The sequence below is a fragment of the Heloderma suspectum genome, chromosome 4, assembly GCF_057233095.1.
Source record: "Heloderma suspectum isolate Gila_16-S chromosome 4, 16-S_ref, whole genome shotgun sequence".
NCBI classification, from domain to species: domain Eukaryota; kingdom Metazoa; phylum Chordata; class Lepidosauria; order Squamata; family Helodermatidae; genus Heloderma; species Heloderma suspectum.
In genome coordinates, this window is record NC_139461.1 from 93,018,861 (window position 1) to 93,040,755 (window position 21,895).

General features: G+C 40.5%; 1 protein-coding gene across 6 annotated transcripts in view; it reads right to left on the bottom strand.

Moving 5' to 3' along the window:
* The window catches only part of RTTN (rotatin), a 118,559-nt gene that overhangs the window by 88,142 nt on the left and 8,522 nt on the right, over positions 1-21,895 (bottom strand). For 5 of the 6 annotated variants that reach the window (XR_014790169.1, XM_084849965.1, XM_084849966.1 and 2 more), the window contains exons 6-18: positions 21,746-21,860; positions 19,104-19,254; positions 15,629-15,794; positions 14,784-14,965; positions 14,345-14,460; positions 12,898-13,068; positions 9,265-9,477; positions 8,835-8,947; positions 8,112-8,238; positions 7,482-7,607; positions 2,506-2,622; positions 1,488-1,624; positions 401-572 (exon numbers count right to left, since the gene is read on the bottom strand). Coding sequence is in view for 5 of the 6 variants with exons in the window: in XM_084849965.1 (XP_084706091.1) it covers positions 401-572; positions 1,488-1,624; positions 2,506-2,622; positions 7,482-7,607; positions 8,112-8,238; positions 8,835-8,947; positions 9,265-9,477; positions 12,898-13,068; positions 14,345-14,460; positions 14,784-14,965; positions 15,629-15,794; positions 19,104-19,254; positions 21,746-21,860 (1,906 nt within the window). In the remaining variant the exon portion in view is untranslated. The remainder of the gene's footprint in view (positions 1-400; positions 573-1,487; positions 1,625-2,505; positions 2,623-7,481; positions 7,608-8,111; positions 8,239-8,834; positions 8,948-9,264; positions 9,478-12,897; positions 13,069-14,344; positions 14,461-14,783; positions 14,966-15,628; positions 15,795-19,103; positions 19,255-21,745; positions 21,861-21,895) is intronic. The other variant, XM_084849967.1, reaches the window with a different exon arrangement.

Genomic DNA, 21,895 nt, shown 5'->3' on the forward strand with positions numbered 1-21,895 from the left:
AAACATTTCCAGACTTTAAACATTTCCAGACTTCAGTAGTATTGAGATCTTTTCAGACTGGTTAATTGGATTTGTTACACAATTAAAGACTGAGCTGTTCATTATTAGAAACTAACTTGTCTAAGGCAACATGCCCCTGAATGGGTAAATTCTGAATGTAGTCTGCCATGGCCAAGACTGACAATCCACTGTATCACATTAGACCTTCCACATAAGTCTTTAATTAAGTTTCTCTCAAATACTTTGAATCATTTATTGTTAAAAAAAAATCTTTAAAGCTTTTCCCCATTCAAAACTGAGACAGATTACTTTCAACGGTGTCATCAGCACTGCATCTTCTTGCATAGGGGATATTTGCAGTTCAATGCTATCAACACTGTTAAGTGGTTTCTTTGTTCACCTTAAAAACTGACTCTCTTGCATCATCCAGTTTGAGTTCAATAGGCTTTTCCACAATAAGTAAGTTGGGAATGCTGGAAAGAGCACTACCATGCAGTAGTGGGCGCTTCAGGTTTGCCTCTTCTTCAACCGTAAGATGAAACATTAAATGTTTGAGTGCCATGGAACGGACTCTGAAGAAATAAAGCAATTGGTTACTTATATTTTCTCCTGGGAAACCTTTCTGCTCTGTAATGCAGTTTTAAATATACACATGCACAAAATCCAAAGTCCTTTACATCAAGTCCTATCCCTTTCCAAACAGGATGGAATGTTTTCAGTCTGCCTGCTCGATAAGTCTTGTCTATTTTAGTTTCCCCAACATCTTATGTGTCCAGATATTCCTGTTAATGACTGGGAGTTCAGTTAAGAGATAGATGGCTTGTCCAAAATTACTCATCAATCCTATAATGTATTTGGCTGAAGTGAGGTAGTTCGAATGTATACATCTCATCTGATAGTACTGTCTCCCAAATGATAATCTTTATAAGCCTTCAGAAAAATCTAAAAGACCGCATAGACCAGCTACCAATGTTGATTTTTAAAAGTTACACTAAATAGAGTTTTATCCCCATATTTTACAAGTTGATTTTATTATCATCCCCATGGAATCTCCTAATTTCTATGCCCAGTCTTTCATACTGAAATATGCATTTAACCTCTTCTTTGCTGTTCCATCATCCCTGCCAGCCAAATTCTGCTTGTACATGGCCTAAACACATCCCTACATTCTTCCAAACTAGTGTCTTTCAGATGTTCTGCAGCCCTCTAAGGATATGCCTAATTTATTTAAACATCCAGCACCTTGAGAATGTTATTTCACTCTGAAAAGCTTTACCTAGGAGGAGGGTTGTCACTTCTACTTTATGTCCTGCTCTATTTTTCTTAAAATAAGCCATATGAAAGTTCTGTGAAAATATTGCTATAGGAGCACCCAGTGCATTGAAAAATAATAGTTTATATTCAGAGTTCTGATTAACAGGCAAGCCATGATGATACAAATAATATTAACTCTTCACATACACAGAAATTATTGTAGGTTTACTCACAATGCTTTTTTTGAGAACAGAAGACGCAGGGCAGCCCTAAGTCTAGTAGTTCTTGGGAGAATCCCTTCTTTTTCAGCAGTTGTTTCACTCAGTGTGAGGATGCAGTTACCCAGCGGTTCTTCTGTATCCGCATAACCCTAAGTATATATTTAGATTACACAGACAATTTAATGGAGATAAATCTCCTGCACTGCAATAGTTTTGGTGGTAACAGTAAATCAAACATTACCTCAGTAATTGGCAACTGGAAGTTCATAGGCCAAATCCAACTGATGGGTGACTGCCAAAATGCACACATACACTAATATTCACTACTATGAACTAACGCTGTACTGAATTTTTAAAACCCTACCACTTCTGCACATCTATCATGCCTGTTCACAGCCATTGTTCCCCGACTGGTTGTTGTTTCAGGGGGCTGTGTGGAAGGTGATACAGTCCCATTTCCCCATCAATCCTGCCTTGTAATGCTGTGATGGAAGTTTCACTGCCTGCCAGCACTGGGCAGCAAAACTTTCACTCCAATCCACATTTCATGGACAGGTGTGGACACGTCAAAGTATTTGGCATGTGGAATAGGCCCTCTCTGTTTTGACTCAGCACAACTATTCTCATGGTCGTAAGATGCCTGAGAAGCTCATGTAGGAGAGACTTGGGCAATGATTCTAAGGCAAATTATCCTGACATTTCTTGCTACTTCATAAAGGAAAATTTATGATTTTTCCCCTGAGTCATGATCAGGAAGGATTTAGGACGATTAGGGACAATAAGATTCTGTTCAGAAAAATGCCAGGTAATCCATTTGAAATCAATCTTTTCTAAGAAGCCTAATGCTACATAGTTCTCCAGCATTCATCCAGAACATTCAAACAAGCATATTGATTAATTCTCTGTTTCTTATTTGCCTGGTTGCCATGCTTATATATTTTCCCCTATTGTCTAATGTCAGTGCTGTTCCTATTGGCAAAGCAATTAAGCTTAGCTCAAGATAAACTGTGCTTCAACAAGCTGAGATTACCTGAAGAATTGGAACAACGGGATAAAGGGCCTCAATAAACTTGTTCCAGGTCACTGCTGCCATCATCAATCGGCCCTGAAGAAGATACATCAGTATAAACGTGGCAGCTGAGCATACCTGTTTTAATGAGAGAAGGTAAGATGGTGCAATAAAGACTGGCCAAATCAATTTGTTGGTGTCAGAAAAGGAAATTAGGCCGTGCTTTGGCACTTCATGCCAAATAGTTTTTGTGCTTTGCAAAAAACCACCACCACCACCAATGTCTGTGGTGAAATACTTTCATGAGTCTACTGCCCGTTAGCAAGGAGAGAGTAAGACTCAGCTGCAAGAATTGCCTATAGTAAAGCATCAACAAGGAATGGCAAAAATAACTTCCTCACCTTAAAGTTTAGGATATGTTTACAGCTTATGGTTTGCTTTGCCCACTCCCACCCCCCATGGTTTTCTCCCAAAGAGTAGGGCTGACTGCATTAGGGAAGGAGGACTCAATGCAATAGTTAAACTTAATTTCTACTTCCATGTAGAGAGCAAGAAACTTGAAACAGAATTTTTACTCCATAAAAAATCTGAGCTTTGGGAGGGCAGTAGTAAGATGGGAGTTGCTTTCTCCTTGTTCTTTCTTTTTTTGCCACATTACCCATCTGCAGGATTGGCGCCTTGGGTTGGATCCAATGCTGCCCTTGCATGGGTGGCCTAGGCCCTCCAGCAGCAGTGTGCATACAGCTGGCCCACCAGCAGCCCCTACCACTGGCAGCCGCGATGGAGTGCTTCAGCGCTTGCCTCTGGAAGCGCTACATCGCGGCCGCCAGCGGTAGGGGCTGCTGCTGGGCCAGCTGTACACACACCGCCGCTGGAGGGCCTATGCCACCCATGCAAGGGCAGCATTGGATCCAACCCATGAAGGAAAGAACAGGCTAGAATATTGTTGCACAACTCTGACTTCCAGTGATGTCCCCTTTAAAAAGAACTTTCCAGCCAAAGTATGAGTTGATTTTGAATTCTTATTTGGATAACAACATATGATCATACAAAGGCATTTTGGCTAAGGAAGTTCCAGTCAGTAACTCTTGCTGCTGTATTTCTCATATTTTGTTCTCTCTTTTCCTTCAATAATTGTACACTTTGGTACTATAAATTTTATGGTGCTGACAGACTTTGAAATTGTAGACACACCTTTTTAATGATAATGAATTAGACTAATTAAAAACCTGTACTTGTACTTTACGACATCTTCAATCAGCTCCAAGGGTGTCTTTTCTCTATAAGATTGATTGTTTAAACTGGACTGCTGTGTGCGGGTTGTGGTTTTTCCACCTGATCTTTAAGTGATCAGTTTATTAAGGTTTTAAATATATTATTGGGGTTCTGCCCCCCCTTTTTTTTACTGAATTACGTTTAATAATTGGAAAACAGGTTTTGAATATTCGACATTCTTATAGATTCCTAGGTTATGCAATATTGTTAATTTGAATATCTAGGTATTATAGGGAAACAAACTCAATGAAAGGAAAAAAAGATCATTATTTCACTATGCCTCCCCCACCACAAAGAGATTAGAAATTAGAAAAAGAGGATGGAGGATGAGAACAATTTTGCACAGAGAAGTCTTAATACAAGAAACAAGAGCAATTATTACTAAAGAATTTAGGGAAAAAGAGAGAAAAGAATACATAATCTCAGGTTACAGATTAAACAATTAAATGTCAACAGAAACAACCATGTTCCTTGGAGCTATATGGAAAATTGGAAGCTTCTAGGAAACAGATCTCCTGAACTGCTATCCAATAGAGGATTCTTTGAAATTTTTGAGATAGTGTATATTTGAGAGAGGGAGAAAGCCAGATAAATTGTTAGCTACTCAATTAAAAAAGGAACAGTGGCAGAATATAATAACTCAAGTAAATGATGGAGGTAGGATAGTTTCTGCTGCTAATAATACAGGAAACAGATATGTAAATTACAAAGAATTATACTCATTGCATAATCCTTCTGTTCTGATAATAAGATGATGATGATGATGATGATGATGATGATTTAGAGAAAATACTTTTCCCAACTTGACCTCTAAGGAAGAAGATAATTTGAGAAGACAATAACTATGGAAGAACTTACTAAAGTTGTGACGGGGTTAAAGAATAACAATGTGCCAGGTCCTGATGGTTTCACAGCTGAATATTACCAGACTTTTTGCTACCCATGTCTTTTGCTGCCCTATTATTTATTCAATTTATTTATTCAATTAAATACTCAATTATATTGTGCAGAATAACATGTTTCCAAAGACTTAGGAAGTGGTTTAAATTATTGTTATCCCTAAGTGGAGGGAAAGATCACATGATACCAGAATCATACAGGCATATTGCCTTGTTAAATCAGGATTTTGAGATCTGGACCAAAATATTTGTGAATAGGTTAAGTAACATCATGGGTCACTATATAAAGGAAGATCAGAGTTCATCAAGGGACATACCGCATCAACTAACGTTTGTAAACTTTTGAATTTAATATTTAAAATTAAAAATCAGGATTAAAGCGTTTGGCTTTTGAGAAAAAGTGTTTGATAGGGTAAAGTGGAGTTATCTTTATCAAGTATTATCACATTTGGATTCGGTCAGGAATTTATTGGATGGATCGGAATGATATATACTAATCCTACAGTTTTCATTTGTGTCAATGGGGAGAAATCGGAAAGTTCTCAATTGAGAAGGGGCACCTGTCAGGGCAATAGAACTTCTTGGAGAAGCTGTTTGTTTGGATCACAATATTTTGGGCTTAAAAGTGAAGATAACACAACAGAAAATACACTTGTTTGCAGATGATATTGCCCTAATTGTACTTTTGTAGGGTTCTTGGATAAAAAATTAACTTAAATATAAATGGATGGGTTTTAAGTTAGATAATAGAACCAAGGGTGACACAGCTGAAAGGTACTTACTCAGTTCCATGGAGGGACACTCTAATAAGATATCTTGGAGGTTTGATTACTCATAAATTAGAGGATATAAATCAAATTAACTATAATAAGTTATAACAGAAAATAAGGATTTATCAAATTGGACTCAATTAAGATTCTCTTGGATCAGAAGAATTTCAATGAATAAAATGAATGTTCTTCCCTAGATTTATTTCTATTTTTGAATATCCCTCTGCAAGTAAATACTGCAATAACTAGATGGCAAAAGCTTATCTTGGATTTCCTATGTGATGGGGGAAACAATAATAATTAGAGCAAATATACTTTAGCACGCAAAAAAGTATCAACTGACATTCCTTTGTGTAAAATTGTACTCAGGTGGCCATCCTATGCCATTTAAAAGCATGGACTAAATCTGATATTCTGCCACTTTTGGAGTAATCCATCATATCCTATGGCCCCCGGGACTGGTTATTATTTTTCATTAGATCCACCGATCATCTTATTCTATTTAAAACAGTACATGTAAAAATACTGAATATGCATTAGTGGCGGCCTATCTATTAACAGCAGCCCATATAGCTATTGCTCATAACTGGGAAAAAGCTGATCCACCATTGATTGGAGAATCAATTAACGGAATATGGGACATGACTTAGATGGTGAAATTGACAGGCTTGGCAAGAGTCAGAGAGAGGAAGCAGCAGGATAATAAACTTACAGAAATATGGAGTTTACTTATTCTATACTGGAATTATAAGGCAGTATCCAACGGGGCAAGTGTGCTGCCTCATGACTGCTTGCCAGTTCTGCTTTATTCGCCATGATGTCCTGGAACTCTGGGTTGTTGATAGAGAAAAACCCAGAGTTTTAACTCAACAACAAACCATGGGTTTAAACACCCATGAGTATTTGTTATATCTGAACTGGGCCAAAGACAGCTCAGGGAGATGATTACACAGCTTGGGACCCAGGTAACTAAAGTAACAGATTTTCCATACTAACCTGCCTGTGAACCTAGATCATCTGCTGATTCTTCTGAGTGCCTTTGATATTACAACCACGGAAAGAGAATTTTTCATTGTAGAAATTGGAGGAATTTCCCCTCCAGGGAGGTTCACCTGGTGCCTGCACTATCTTTTAGGCAAAGATCTTTTGATTCTCTCAGGCAGTTTTAATCAATGATTTGGTTTTTATGCTGCTTTTTATTGATGTTCTATTGTATTTTATAATAATATATTTTTATTCCTATAAACCACCCTGGAATGTTATGACAAACACAGTATAGAAATCCATTATTTTTAAAAAAGTCAATAAACAGCCATTGTGTAGGATGCATTGCAACTACATAAATCCAAGTATTCAAATTGCAAATAGCACCTTTCAATTCTCCTTCATTTACCACCACCAAGTTACTTTATTCCCATATAGCCACTATGATAGCATATATGCCCTACCTGAAAGAGAACAGTATGAAACTATGGGTAGCAGCATGCCACTACTTTTGACATGCAAGTGGCTTCAAGTTTAAACAGAAGGTGCTGATGGGGAATCTCCGAAAGGGCAAAAAACAGATACTTATTAGCCCCAGGGATTCTCTCTATTCACCTCGCAACCCCTCCCACTCCCAACAATAACGGAGCACTTAAGACAGCAAAATGAAACAAAAAAATGCCACCTGGTCAGGCCCCTTCTTCAGAATCCCAGAAGAAGGATTCTTCTTCAGAATGCGGGAAGGGGTGGACTTTCCTTCTGGTGAGGCCTCGGTGATACACAAAAATGTGCTGTATTTTTTTCCTTCAAAAACTTTCTATACATTCTCTTTCATTCTTCTAATTCCTTTGAAACATTCTAAGGTAAGACTTGCTGCAATTCTAAGCACGCTTATCACAGAAATATGTTCTACTGAAGTCAGGGAGGCTTACATCTAAATAAATCTGTTCATGATGAAGGTCCACAAGGCTTAACCTGGGATTTTAAAAAGTTCGAGGCCTTCAATGTATACAGTTCCTTTTAACCAACAGATTAACTCACAGATGATATAATATACAAAATGCCGTACCTCATGTTGGGAGTCTTGAAGGCCAAAACTACAGATTTCATAGAGAACTTTGGGATGAAGCAGGAAATGTATTCCATAACTGACTGAAGAAACAGGTTTAGTGATATTATGAATGCCTAAACATTCCTAGAAAGAAGAGGTAAGAGTTAAATATTGTACTGACAATACTGAAGTAATGTTACCATGCTTCTTGGACTATGCATAATAGTCAAGTTATTTCCAACAACATAATGTGGCATTAACTAAAATCAAGTGTTATGTGCTGGACTGTCGGCCTTATTTATCTTCCTTAAGATTTTTGCATATCCTGAATATGAAGAACTATAATAAGATATGATTTAGTAGGAAGATTGGGCAGGGGGAGGGGGCTGGGACAAAGAAATCACATAAACATATCCTCTTCTCTGAAACACAGCTAAATCTAAACGTGCTCAGGCATCATTCATACCAGGCAAGCTTAACTCGTACAGCAAAATGCTAGGCTTTCAGCGCAACACTACTAAAACAAATTTTCAGACTATTCCATCTGCATTCCTATGACATTGCTAAGTGGAAGAGAAAGTAACTAGTTTAAAAAGAATAAAATATTTCTTTGTTTTGGAGAAACTACAAGCCATTTAAAGTGCTAACCTTAACCGTTCTGAGACAGCAGAGATAAGCTTCAGTTCTTATATTCAACAGAGGATGGGACAACAGATGGAGGAGCACCTTCTGACTTTCAGCCTGCAGAAATGGGCTAGCTTGGGCAGACTTCCAGCTACAAAGAGAAATAATTTAATACAGAAGACACAGTAATTGGTTTAAGACACAGGCAGCCAATTCCTTAAGCCTGGGGTGCAGATTCTCCCTAGCCCAGGCACTCAGGAGCTTTTGACTAATTCAGTTATTTGTTCATTGTTGTCATTACTTGTTTAATTGTTAAACTGTCATTTACAAAGCTGATATTCTGAGCTTATTTATCAGATAGTAAAATCCAATGGCCCTTTCTTCTGAAGAAAACTGTTTCTGAGTAAACATGCACTAAAATACCCTTTCCTGTGTTGATTCCACCCATTTTCTCCCCAGCGGTCAACAGGTTTCGGAATTGTAAGGTCTTCAGGGCAGGAGCCTATTTTGTTTTTATTTGGTTTTGGTTTTGCTTACACTGCTCTGCAAAACATTATTTAAGAAGTACTATAGATATGCATAACAGGTCACCCAATAAAAAAGAGCACCCAAAAGCATTTACTTCTTAAATTTACCCAACATGGTTTTTTAAAAGAAACAATCCTAATTGAATGTATTATACTGCCCTGTACTTTCTCTCTATAGGGTTTTTTTTAAGTCATGCAAATTGAGATGTCATACACTTACATATCTGAGCAAATATTGATGAATTCCTGAAGTAAAATAAAATACTGATGATATGGAAGGCTTTTCAGGGCCTGTTCTGCCAGCTCCAGTAAATCAAGATGATTTTTTTCTCCCTAAAAATAAGAAGGCACACAGGTTAACACAATATCCAAAATATGAAAAAAAAAATCTAGAAAAACCATGTAAGCATAATGCGCAACTGCTTGCGCAATGGAAAGATTTGGGGGAGCTCTACTAGCACTATTTCAGTTTGCAGAATGACACCATTGGATACTGCCCAACGTGTTTTGGACAATGTTGGCAGCAGCTAAACAGCATAATTTTTAACTGACAACATACTGACAAGCCCTTTAAGTTATTACTCATTATCATGAAATATTCTCGTTATATCTTATGAACTAGGCCTGTTGTGAACATGAATGTTTCCTACCTCCTTGTGGACATCCAGCATAAAGTTACAGGTGCACTCAATTGAATATGCAGCCTCTGCAGCTTGTTTATAAATACTGTAGTTTTCCGAATTCATTTGTTCCAAATAAGCTGTGACAGATTCGTGAATACTTGGGTATTCCAAAGAGAAAGGCATGTCCACAGAAAGGACAAATAAAGCAGTCACTAAACTCTCTGGTAAAACACTGCTGGCCTTGAGAAAGAAAAACCAAAAGAGTTTACAGGAAAAACTACTTGAAAAACAGTATGAATTAGATATTCAGCTTATCTTTTCATTATTTGGAAATAATTTCAATATACACAGGGCAGAATCCAACAGTGTTTCTGCCATCCCTGATTCGCTTCCACCCCACCGACTGAGTTGCACAAGCAGCCCTCACCACTTACACAATGGCAATTTGGTGCTTCCAGGCAAGCCTGAAACAAGTGGAAACACTCGATTATAGGCTTCCTCTAGGAAGCACTAAATCTCCCTTGCGTAAGCCATTGGTTCCACTTGTGCAATGGAATTGGCAGGACCCACTGCTTGCGGAAGGGAATTGGTGGGTTGGAAGGGGATCCGGGGTGTGTGTGGCAGCATAAGAGCCCCATTGGATTATGCCCACAATCTCCTCAGAAACTATGAAAATTGATCTGTAGATGCTTTACACTAGTTTTTATTCAAACTGATAAACATACTGTTGAAGTTGCTGTAGAATCTAAGCCAAAATATATAATGAAGAATGCAGAAGTGATCCAGTAGGCTGACACGCTCCTGTTATGGTTGTCATTGTTGAGCTAGGTTGAGCTACCCCTAAACTGTTCAGAAACTGAAGGACAAAATGTAGCAACCCCTAAACTGTTCAGAAACTGAAGGACAAAATGTAGCAACCACATCTTTATGGGAACAATGCACCAAGGGCACATACAATTAGCCACTAGTAGTGAGCCTCTGAGCAGAATTCAAGGTAACAATTGCCACCTTTCAAATCCTCAGCCTAGGATGCACTGTGGGTTTCATCCTGTCTTATTACTTTCCTCCAGATCATCAATCCAAGGATTCCAGGTTCTATCCATCTATCCATCCATCCATCCATCCATCCATCCATCCCAGAGGTGCTTAAGCAGTGGAACATTTTCAGTAATGGTACCCTAATGATCAACCTTCCCTCCGCCTCCCACGCCCTGGCCTCAAAACAGCTCACCATACCCCTAACTTAGAAGTATTCAGAATGCAAGGACTTCTTTGATTAAGGGAACTTTGCTGAAGGAATATCTGTAGATCTGCCTAGATTTTAGCATATACTTTATTTGCTTTATAATGTTATATTGTATTATTATATGGAATGGGTGTTAAGGTTATTTTATTGAAGTGTGTTTTTATGAAGTTGTATTCTTGTTAGTTACCTTGGGCTAACAAGATGGAAACACAAAGTATACATTACAGAAACAAAGTGATGTCTATAGCAACTAAACCCCCGATACTGTTTAGGAAGAGGGGTGTGTGTGTGTGTGTATATACACACGCACATAGCCGCTACAGCCACACAGTGACTAGCCAGTGTCTCTACTGTGCTTTTGCAGCTACACCAGCATCCACTAGCTAAGCATCAATTGCCCTTTACCATTACCAAGCTACTTCAAAATGCAGAGGTAGGGCTACCTACCCCACACAGCTGAAAATTTACCTTGTGTGGGATATATGTTCTATGACACAGATTAACAGGAATGTAAATTGAGGTGTAAATTTCTTCTCTAACCACCAGATGGCAGACACCCCACTTAATCTCCATTTCTATACTAAACTGTCCCTTTATAAGGCTGTAACACCGCAGGCTTCAAAACATAGCATGGCATACTTTCTTTAACTCCAGCTATCTGCAACAAATGCAAAACTCCAGCAGATTTATTTTGATACTTTTAACTAGAAACACTACTGTATTCAAAACATAACACTGAGGGTACTTACTGAAAGCAACCCAGTAATCTGCTGATCCCATGAGAGATGCAAAATACTGGCCTACATGTTTTTCAGGAACTAGGGTCAATATGCATTTATTGAGCTATCACTTATGAATTTGTGCCCGCTGGTGTGATTTAATTAAGTTCACCTGCTTCCTGAGATGCATTTTAACCTGAAGTGACACTTCAAGGAAATATTGTTTTCAGTATATTTCCCACTTAGTTTCAAACACATGCACACCCAGTTACCAAATGTGCATGTACATGCTGTCCCAGGCTGGCGATTTGTCCCAGGCTGGCAGATAAAGCCGCAGTGAAGGTTCAAATATGATGCTATTATTATTGTTATTGATTTATTTTTTCTGTGAGAAGTAAAACTATCTACTATTCAGAAGTATGACTACACCGCATAACCTATTGATGGGCATTTTTAGTGATTTTTTAGAATATATTTGAAGTAAAAGGACCTGCCCCTCCACCTACCAAAATCCTATTTCACACATACTGAAAGATTTTGTCAGTAAGTGCCAAACCACATTTTTCCCTAAGCAAATTACAACTTTAATTACAACCAATTAAGAAAGGTTTCAGTTTCCCCATCTTACAATACTTTACCACTGAGTGTCTCTTCCAAGTGCCTCAATCCATTGGTAGCACCCATGCATACATGCCAAACTAATTTTGTGGCATAATCTAGACTTGAGAAAATGAAATAACTTCTGGATAGGGAAGGTGAATTCAAGTCATTTCGTGATCTGTAAAAGGGATTTGGCTAAAGAAGTTACATTAGCAGTTTTTGCAACTTCTACATCTACTCATTCCCGCTTTTAAATGTGCACTCCCAAATCTCCTGGAAGACTTAGTTGCCTCACAGGGTGGCAGCCTATTTGCATTGGTGATGCTCGCATAGCACCCTTCTCTATGAGACGTACCTCCCTTGACCTGAGGATACATCTCATCCAACAAATGCTAATATTCCAGACCTATTGGACAACATAGAGGCTCCATCACAACTGGATATCTCCCTCTTCAAGGTGCTGGCAATGTGGGGTGGAAACTAGATACATCATTTATATGCTGTGAAGCTGCTCAGTTATCAGCTTCTTTTGAGGCAATGTTCTGTAAGTATTGCAAACTTAGCTGTATTTTAAAGATGTGCATGTTTTATGAAACTGTATTCCCATTATTTGGAATGTAACACCAGGCCACGAATGTGCAGTAGGTCTTGCATGCAATAGGGAAGGCTAAGCATACAATACGCCAACACTGGAGAGAGAAGACAGCGCCTTCCACACAACAATGGATTAATGATTTGCAGTCCTCATCCTTATCTGAGTCAGTGTTGTATTGACATGAGCACAAAGAGGACAAAAAAGATACTTGGTCACCTTTTCTTGAGACTCACGTTCAACAGTCATCATGTTGTTCACGGTTTCTTTTTCCATGTTGGTTTAGTGTACATTGTTTCTTCTTCCACATGCCTCAAACTATAACCCACCTTCCCCTCCCTCTCCTGTATTGTATTTTATTTGTATTGGGTGTTTTCCCAGTCCTTCTCCATTATTTGGGATTAACTGAGAAGTTGTAATTAAAAATCTACAACCAAACATAACCCTTTTAAGCATCCCCCAACAAGTAGCCTCTTGCATGCAGGGAAAGTGGTACATCTCACCTTCTCTACAGGCAGAAGTGCTTGCAGTAATCGAACTGTGAAAAGTGAAACACTAACAAATGCGATTCTGTGGTGTACTGTCAGAAGCTTGGGCTGCTCTGAACTTGCATTACTGTTATGGTAGGAAATGGTTTCACCTAATGAATCTAGGATTTCAAGCAGCTTTTCCTTCTGCAATTGAAAAGAAGTTATCAAGTCAACATTCATGAACAGAAGATGCCAGGAATATACCCAGTGACTAATAGAGGTACCTTTAGAAGAAGATAAAGACACTCTGGCAAATTCCTTCCTCGGGAAGGAAGGAATCAGACAGATACGCTTACTTGTGCTCTTATATTTCTTAAGACTCACACACTTATTTGTGCTCTTAGATTTCCTTCAACTGTGTCCTCATCCCACAAGACGGTTCTATATAGGTTCACAAGAAATTCACTATGGACAGCGTTCAAGTGTGTCATTCCACTAGCACAAGCGATGTTGCACAAGTGGAAACTAGGTTCTGAATTATGTGCTAGAGGAGAATCCAACAAAAGTTGCGCTTGCGCAACCTGTTGCGCATTATGCCTGCACAAGCAGTAGCACAACTGCTTGTGCAATGGGAAGGCTCATCGGAGCTCCGCTAGCACTATTTGAGTTTGCGGAATGATGTCGCTGCATGCTGCCCTATAAATCCATTTTAGCCTCCCCAGCTGCTAAGAATCTATAGGAAAAATGTGCGCCACATCCCTTTTGCTAGGAAAAGCTAGATCTGCTACAGCAAGGCTCCCTTAGAGGTGGCACCCCAGTTGTAGAAACCCTTTCCCTATACAAGCTCAGCAAAGGGCCGTGCTACCTGCTTTTCAAAGTTAAAATGTTTGGTCAAGACATACATTCTTATGTATTAGTTTATGGATGAATTTTTGCTTTAAGGATGTTCTCATTCACTATTTGTTGTTTTATATTTTAAGAATTTGTCAATTATTATAATATTGGCACACACAAAAATCCAAGTCTGACAGCTGGAAATAGAGATCTACAGCACAACTGCTAGCCCAGACCCCAGAAGAGGGGAAAGGGAAGCAGCTCTAACAAAACAGGGGAGACTCAAGGAATAGTTGGAGCAAGTGGGGAGATGCTCAACAAAGGCAGGTAGGAGGGGACAGTGCAGCATTCATGTAACAGGAAATAAAAGGATCATCCTCAACTCCACCAATGGAATTTCATGGGCATTTCACTCATATTTTAAAAAATCACATTCACTAATTATGCAATATATCATCTTATAGATATCTATAAAGACAGAAGTCTGGATATTAAACACACTTTTTTTGTAAAGCTGTTGCCCACTGTAAATTATTGACATGGACTAGACATCGATCAAATAAATGCAGTACATTTCTGACCCATTTATACAAAAACAGACTATTAAATATTGTGAGCTGAAATCTAAGACATTTGATATTCTCACAAGTTCTAGCCCAAAGAGACTGCTGTCTTCCCAAACATCTCCAGACATGGCATCAGCAATAAGCAGAAGATCTTCAGCAAGCAACTCCAGAACTCGCATGGTCACTCTCCTACCACCTGGGAATTTACATGAGATGGATATTAGATCAATGAAGTGCCTTGCTATAAAATAATGCAATAAAAGAGGAAGTATTGGAATGGTGAAGTCTGCAGGTTTTCTTGGGCTTTAATGCAAGTTACTTAGCATGAAATCTCACTATGCTTAGTACTAACAATAACTTTAAAAATATAAGTAAATATAATATAAAAATAATACGTGTTTTCTTGCCAAAGGGAAGCCTTTGAAAATCTTCTAACAGAATAGAAGAATGAGATATAAAATTCCTGGACTATTACAAGCAAAGGATAATTAATATATAGATATATATATACATATATACCTGTTCTTAAAAGAGGCACGGTATATTCCAAAACAGCAACACAGAAATGGGGAAGACTAAGCTGTTGAAATTGTAACTCCAGTGTGTCCTCATTTTCCAGTTCTGGCAAGTCAATATGACCCATGTCGAAAGGTGATGGAACAGATATCCTGGAATTTGTGTTAGCATGAGAATCGCTTCCACTATAAAAAGCAAACGATGATATAAGCATATAAGATAATCTTACTATCTGCAAGTAGCACTCAGCTAGCTGCATGGGAAATATGGCTTGGCAAATTCTTTAGCTCAAGGCCACACTAGTGGATACTTGAGAGCCAGCGTGCTGTAGAGGTGAGAGTGTTGGACTCAGAGCCGGGAGATCCGGGTTCTAGTCCCCACTCGGCCATGGGAGCTCACTGGATGATTTTGGGCCAGTCACAGACTCTCAGCTCAACCTACCTCACAGGGTTGTTGTTGTGAGGATAAAATGGAGAGGAGGAGGATAATGTAAACAGCCTTGGGTTCCTTGCAAGAGGAAAAGAGGTGGGATATAAATGCAATAAATAATACTGTTGTAGTTCTGCCTAACTTCTTTATCTATAACAAAAGAGGATGTGTGATTGTCAGCACTATAGCACCAAAACCGTGAAGCCTAGACACCTGAAGCTGGACATGCATATTAAGGGGACCCTACATATGTGAACCTCCAGGTAATTTGGTTTTAAAAACACATTAATTTAAATATGTCCATGTGTTTGAAGCCTGCAGTACCACCTTCAGTCACTAGGGGCAGACACCCCTAACCACCATATAACTGAATTAATTCCGCACTTTGGAAAAAAAATGCCACCTGCCAACTTTCTTACCTGGAAGATACTGCATCCCAATCTTGACCATCACCTCTGGGGCGCTGACCTGTACGTCCTATCACAGATGGCCTAGGACTACTACTTCCAGGAGATGGATTCTGGGAGTGAGAGAGTCTTCTGGCATCATGGCCATGTGACATTGAGGAATTCTGGGAAATGGTACCTTTAGTAACAATAATGATATATGTCTCCAGCATGCCACAAGCACAATACTACTTAAAAAAAAAGAAATATTTACTATTTATTCTGCTGTATCAAAACAGTCCAGTATAAATCATGAATTAGCTCAACATTCATATTGCACTTCAACAAACACTAACAAGACTCCACTGTTTTTGATACTAGAAATTTCGCCAGAATAATTTTAATTTTTCTAGACGTCCTTCTGCTAGAACTAGAAAAAGCAGCAAAAAAGGTGCTAAAATATGTAAAGAATATGGTTTATTGAATTTTGCAGTGAAAATTGATCAAATATCTGTCTCCAGATGTATTACTTCTGTATCTAGGGCAAGTAGTAATGCCAGCACATGTAGGTGAATCTATAACTGATAAGGCATAGACAGGCAGCATGATCATATTGATGGCTTTAGTTGCAAATAGAGTTTTCACTACAATGGCTGCATCAGTTTCCTACATGAAGCAAACAGAATAGAACCAGTTATCTTTGAATGAGTTTGGATGACACACCAACGCTTTGTGGGTGAGCACCCACAATGGGTTAGCGTGTTGTCTGAACCCAGAAAGCTTCCTGCAGGATGGGTTAATTTTTTGAAACAAGCCATGGCAACAACTAATGCCTTGCTCTAGGGGTTGTTTTACCCACAATGGATTAGCGTGTCGTCCAAACCTGGGACACTCAATCCATTGTGGGTTGAGGGAAGCAGTAAACGAGTCACTCAGCAAGAGTGAGAAAAACCTCTGCCAATCTTTCCGATCATGGCCAACCCTTTTCAAGCTTCATCAGTGGCAGACCCTCTAAGAGTACTCAAATGACACTTTGGAAAGTCTGTCTCTGGGTCCCTACCTTTTATAAAAAAAAAATAAATCCGTGTTCTAGCCATTTGCACAAATGAACTTCTTTTTTCTTTGTCTGTCTTTTGCTATAGCAGAATAGTGTTATAGCACTATGAAGAAACACAAAAAGGGGAAAAAGTAGCAGAGGAGAGCAAGGATGAAACTGGCCAAGACATTGACAGACTGGGAAAACCGGTGTAAACATCACATAGGAGCAGTACAATGTGGAGGGAATTGAACAGGAACACCATGTCCCCGGCAGCTATAAGTTGCTGCATCGGAATAGCACTATAGCACCATGAAGTGTGTGGGGTTTTTTTTAAGGGAAAAGCACATTACCAACTTTGCAAGCAAATCCCTGTGAGTGGGTCTTGTGGCAAAGGTACATCAAAACCTCCTTGGTCCATTGACTCCAACAGAGACAAAACAGCTAGAAATAGGCTTTAACTCAACAGTTTAATAAGAAAGATTCTCCTAGTTACAACACTAGTAGTATTCAAACAGAATATAAAACAACTGGGGAATCGCTCATTCCTTAGGAGAATTCTCTCCACCTTCATCTACGGCAGGGACTGATGCCAGGCAGGTAAATAATCCCCCCACAGTTTGTTTCTGCCATATGCATGAGAAGTAACAAAACCCACCTTTGCTCAATCTTTCTCTGCTGTTTCCTCCCGGTACCTTTCCTAGGGAAAACACTGACTTCTCCAGTCTTGAGCAGCAAAGTCCAGTGCAACATTTTTGGAGCTTGTTCTTAAATGGGCAATGGAGGAAGGGGGTTAGACCTCTTCTCCCTCCAATACATTAAGCAGCCCCTGAGGAGCAGACTTCTTGTTTCCCAGGTAAAAAGCTGTTCCTCATTCCTGGCTTGCATCTCTCTCTTTCTGTTTGGGTCTCTGTTTGTCTCTTCTCCTCCTCCTCCCCCTCTATCTCCCTTTTCCGCTTTTTATCCAGCGTCAGCCTTGAGCATGCCAGCTGGCGCTGCTATTCATTTGCACTGCCGCCGCTGCCCTGGCATAACCAATCTCCTCGAGCCCAGCATTTGGAAGGGTGCAGGGCACCCTGGCAACGCCTTGATGGGTCTGAAGGATGCTGGTAAGAGACAGCGAGCTCCACCGATCCCTCACAATTCCCAAAATTTTAAGGATGCATCAGACCCTTGGGGGTGTCCTCCTTCTAGTGCACCCTTCCCTGAGTCAGCATACCCTCTTTTTCATAGAAAAGTACGTACCACCCCAATCTCCCCTTTTTTGTGAAGGCCGCCCCCTCCTAAATTTCTTCATGGTGCTATAGCGTTATTCCGATGGAGCGACTGACAGCTGCTGGGGACATCGTGTTCCCGTTCGATTCCCCCCACATTGTACTGCTCATATGTGATGTTTTCACTTTTCCCATTCTGTCAATTTTTAGTCAGTTTCATCCTCACTCTCATTGGCTGCTTTTCCCTTTAAAAAAAAAAATCTACATGGTGCTATAGTGCTATTCTGCTATAGCACTACTGGGAAAGACCGACGAAGAAAAAAGAAAAAAAAGCCAGTGACCGAAAAGGGGTAGCAACTGGAGCAGGGAGGGGGCTGGGCAGACGAGATGGGTGATCCTGTACAGGATGCAAGGATACCAGGTGGAAGACAGAGATGGAAGGAAGGGGGAAACAAGCTGCAGCAAGCCCGTTTGTCTCTCACACAAATCACACACTGTGGGTTGTTTGCAAAACAAACAAGTACATGGCTTGTCACTCATGATGGGTTGGCATGTCCCGCAAATATATCCTTTCTGCCATTTGCCTTTCAACAGCCCCTTCTTCTCCACTGCACCTTTGTGCCAGTACAGTTATGTAGCAGCATAAGGTGGGCAGGCTCTCTCTTATGGTAGGTAAATATTTTCATTCCCAGATAACCAGCCTGGAACGTGTATATCAATGATTGCTGGTAGCAGTACACCAGGGGTGGACTGAAAGTTGATCTCTGGCCGACTTGCTGTAGATTGGCAAGTTTCTGACTTCCAATCACTTAACAGAGTGGTTTTTCCCCCCAGCTAAATTTGGCTGCTGAAATGAGGAAAGCTTAGTATAAACAGGAGCAGAATGCTCATTTATTCTGAGTTACGCATTTTGCACATGGCTCTGGTTGGTGGATCTTAGGGTTCTAATAAAAGACAAAGCAAACTCAACAAGACTGAAGTTTGTGCACCTGCAGTCCACCACGCCTTTTGTCTGTTTTGGTACCTATTGTAGCCACTGTCACATTTGTTTCAAGTTAAACTCTCAGAAGGCTACTTAGCAGTAGGAGCTAAGCAGAGCATAAATCCTGAGCATCTGTGTTCTGTCCCTTCACATCCCCTCTGCCTGGCAAGAGACATGTCGGCTGAATAGCCCTATATCCCTCTTCAATGGAAAAACAACACATTTGGCTGATGCTGAATGAAGAATCTGCTTATCGTGATTTAGCTATATACAGACCTGTTTCACTTGAGACAAAACTTGGATCTCTATGAAAATTAAGTCTGTTCCTTAAGAAGACACATAACTGCTGCAGACATAAGACAGCCTGTAAAGCCAAACGGTGTTGTCCATCTCTCCCAAGAGCCAGTGTTGTTAGAGACAGAAGACTCTGAAGAAAACAAAACTGTGCATTATTGGCATAATATGATTATATCAGCACCTTTGATGGAATGGGGTAGATTTTTTAGATATGTGCATGCATGTCTGTCCTATGCTCAATATAGCCTGTGGGCTAAATCCAATGTTACATTAGTGGATTTCTGCTCACACAACAGGAGTGTCTCTCTTCCTCTTCCCTACAGCCCGTACACCCTCTGGAGCTTATAGGGGTGCAAAGGAGGCTGCAGTGGAGAGGGGAAATCAGTCTACCAGCACTGTCTGGCAGAAGGACAGTCTCGGATACAGCCCTATAAATGCACAGATTTACCTCTCACACCTAGTTTTATCTATATTTTACCCTTCCTCACAAGGAGCTATAGCAACAACTGAGCATTTCACCGAGGACACACACAAAAAGCAGAAAGAGCAACATTAGAACCCATGGTATTTTTGCTGTGCTGAAATAGAGGTGCCCCTACAATTGTTTAGGACTAGGGTGTAAAACAGTTCTGACCCCCAAAATTGCAGAGCTTCATTCTTCATGTGACGCTTGCAAATATAGGACCTTTGCTTCTCTAATAGCACAATCCTATGCAAGCTTATTCAGAAGTAAGTCCCACCGTGTTCAGTGGAGCTTACTCTCTAGTAAGTGTGTTTAGGATTGCAGCCTAAATTCTTCTGTAAGGGTGAAATCCTATGCATGCTTGGAGGACTTTTTTCTGTCTAAGCATGCATAGGATTGAGCCTTAAGAGCATAAAGAACTGCCCTGGGAGCCTTACATGGAAGAACAGTAAATAAATATACTAAATTACAAGCTAAATATTAAATGCATGATACCCATTTAAGGTGCAATCCTATAGAGATAGTCGTCAGCCTCCTAACTTGGAGGCTGATGAGTATCCAATGCAGGGCAGCTGGAGCATGGAGGCAATCCATGCCTCTGTGCTCCGGCCGCCCTGCATTTTTGGCTAGACAGGCAATTTTGCCTGTCTAGCTGGGGAGCGGGAGGTGGGGAGGCCATGTGACATGTAGGAAGCCGTGTAACACAGCTTCCTCTGTCTCCTCCCCTCCCCTCCCCCCGGGATTGTCCCCTTTCCCCTGCCTATGTGCTCCTTTACTGAGCTCAGAGATAAGGCTGGTGTGGAGAGAATCGTGCCAGCTACAACAGGGGTAAGGCAGGGGAGCATAGTTTCTGGGTTCGAAGTTGGAGTCCTGTTTCTGACCTACAGCCCAGCAACTGAAAAATCCTATGTCCCCCAGACGCTGTCTAGGGGACGGAGGATTGCTCCCTCCAATTGCCATTTGGAGAATGAAGTCAGATGACAATTTTTGCTTCCTTGATGTTTTTCAGATCATAATAAGTTGTACACAAGATAAACCTCCACAAGGCAAACGTTACAAGACAATGAGCCTGTTCAAACATCACGCTAAGCCATGATGGTTAGGAGTTTTGAGCTAACTATGGTGGCTTAGTATGACATCCGAACAGGGGTCAGACCCAACCATGGTGGTTTATTAACCATGCACAAACCACGCTCACTAACCACCTGCTGCAAGAAGGTTAGTGTTGCTAACCATGGCTTAGCATGATGTCCGAACATGTGTGCAAATATGCATTTTAGCGACATATGGGGATAATGCGCATTTTAGTGATATACAGCAATTTTTGCACAATTTTCCACCATTTTTATTTATTTTTTGCTTATTTCTGTACAGGAAGCAGAAAGGAGGAAGAAAGTGGCCACCAACAGCCGTCAGCAGCACCACTCCTGTAATAGCCGTGTGAGCCACAGAGGCTGCTGGGATGTGTGAGAGCGAAGTTGGAGTACTGCAGGAGGGAGGGTGGTTGGAGAGCAGTTAGGCAAACCATGCTGCGAGCCACGGTTAGCTGCACGTGTGGCAGGAGCTCTTGCAGTGGTTAGCGCTGACCACCTGGCACCATGGTTAGCCTAACCACCCTGCCCCAATGTGCATCTGAACAGTCTACTTTACTATGTACAAATAGAAAGAACCTCAAAAACTATAATGTTAAACAAGCCGAAACTCTTTATATACAACAGAGTTCAATAGTCTCCCATGCCAGGGCAAGAGGCTTCCTCCAAACCTGGAGCTAAAAGACAAGAGGACACAAAATCTTCCCCCTTCCACAGCCCAGAGCCATATCAAGCCTCCACATCTCCAAGCTGAAAAGGGGAAGAAGAGGCTTGCTCTGCCCCTGTGCCTCACCAGTGCTCCCAGTTCAATGGTCCCAACAAGTGCAGAGACAAAGCAAGCCTCTGCTCCTGCATCTCTGAACCGTTGTGGGGTAGGGTCTTGTTTTTTGCCCCCCGACTCCTCCTGGCACCATCCCAACTTGGAACTGGATATTTTCCAACTTCGTGCTACATTTCAGAGGGGAAGATCCTGGCAACATCAAATTTTTGGTTAGTCAGTAAGGCCAGTCAAAAATGTGTTGACACCTCCCTCAACCCAACAGGTTTTAGTTGAAAGCATTTCTAACCTGAACAATCTTTGGTCTCTGGAGAAAGATCTCAGCAGGAAAATCTTGCATGATAACATCTTGAAGAAGTTCACAAGTATTCCAAATTAACCTATGATTTTTGCTTCTCAGTGAGCTGAAAAGTACATTTAAACATTGGTAGGTGGAAGG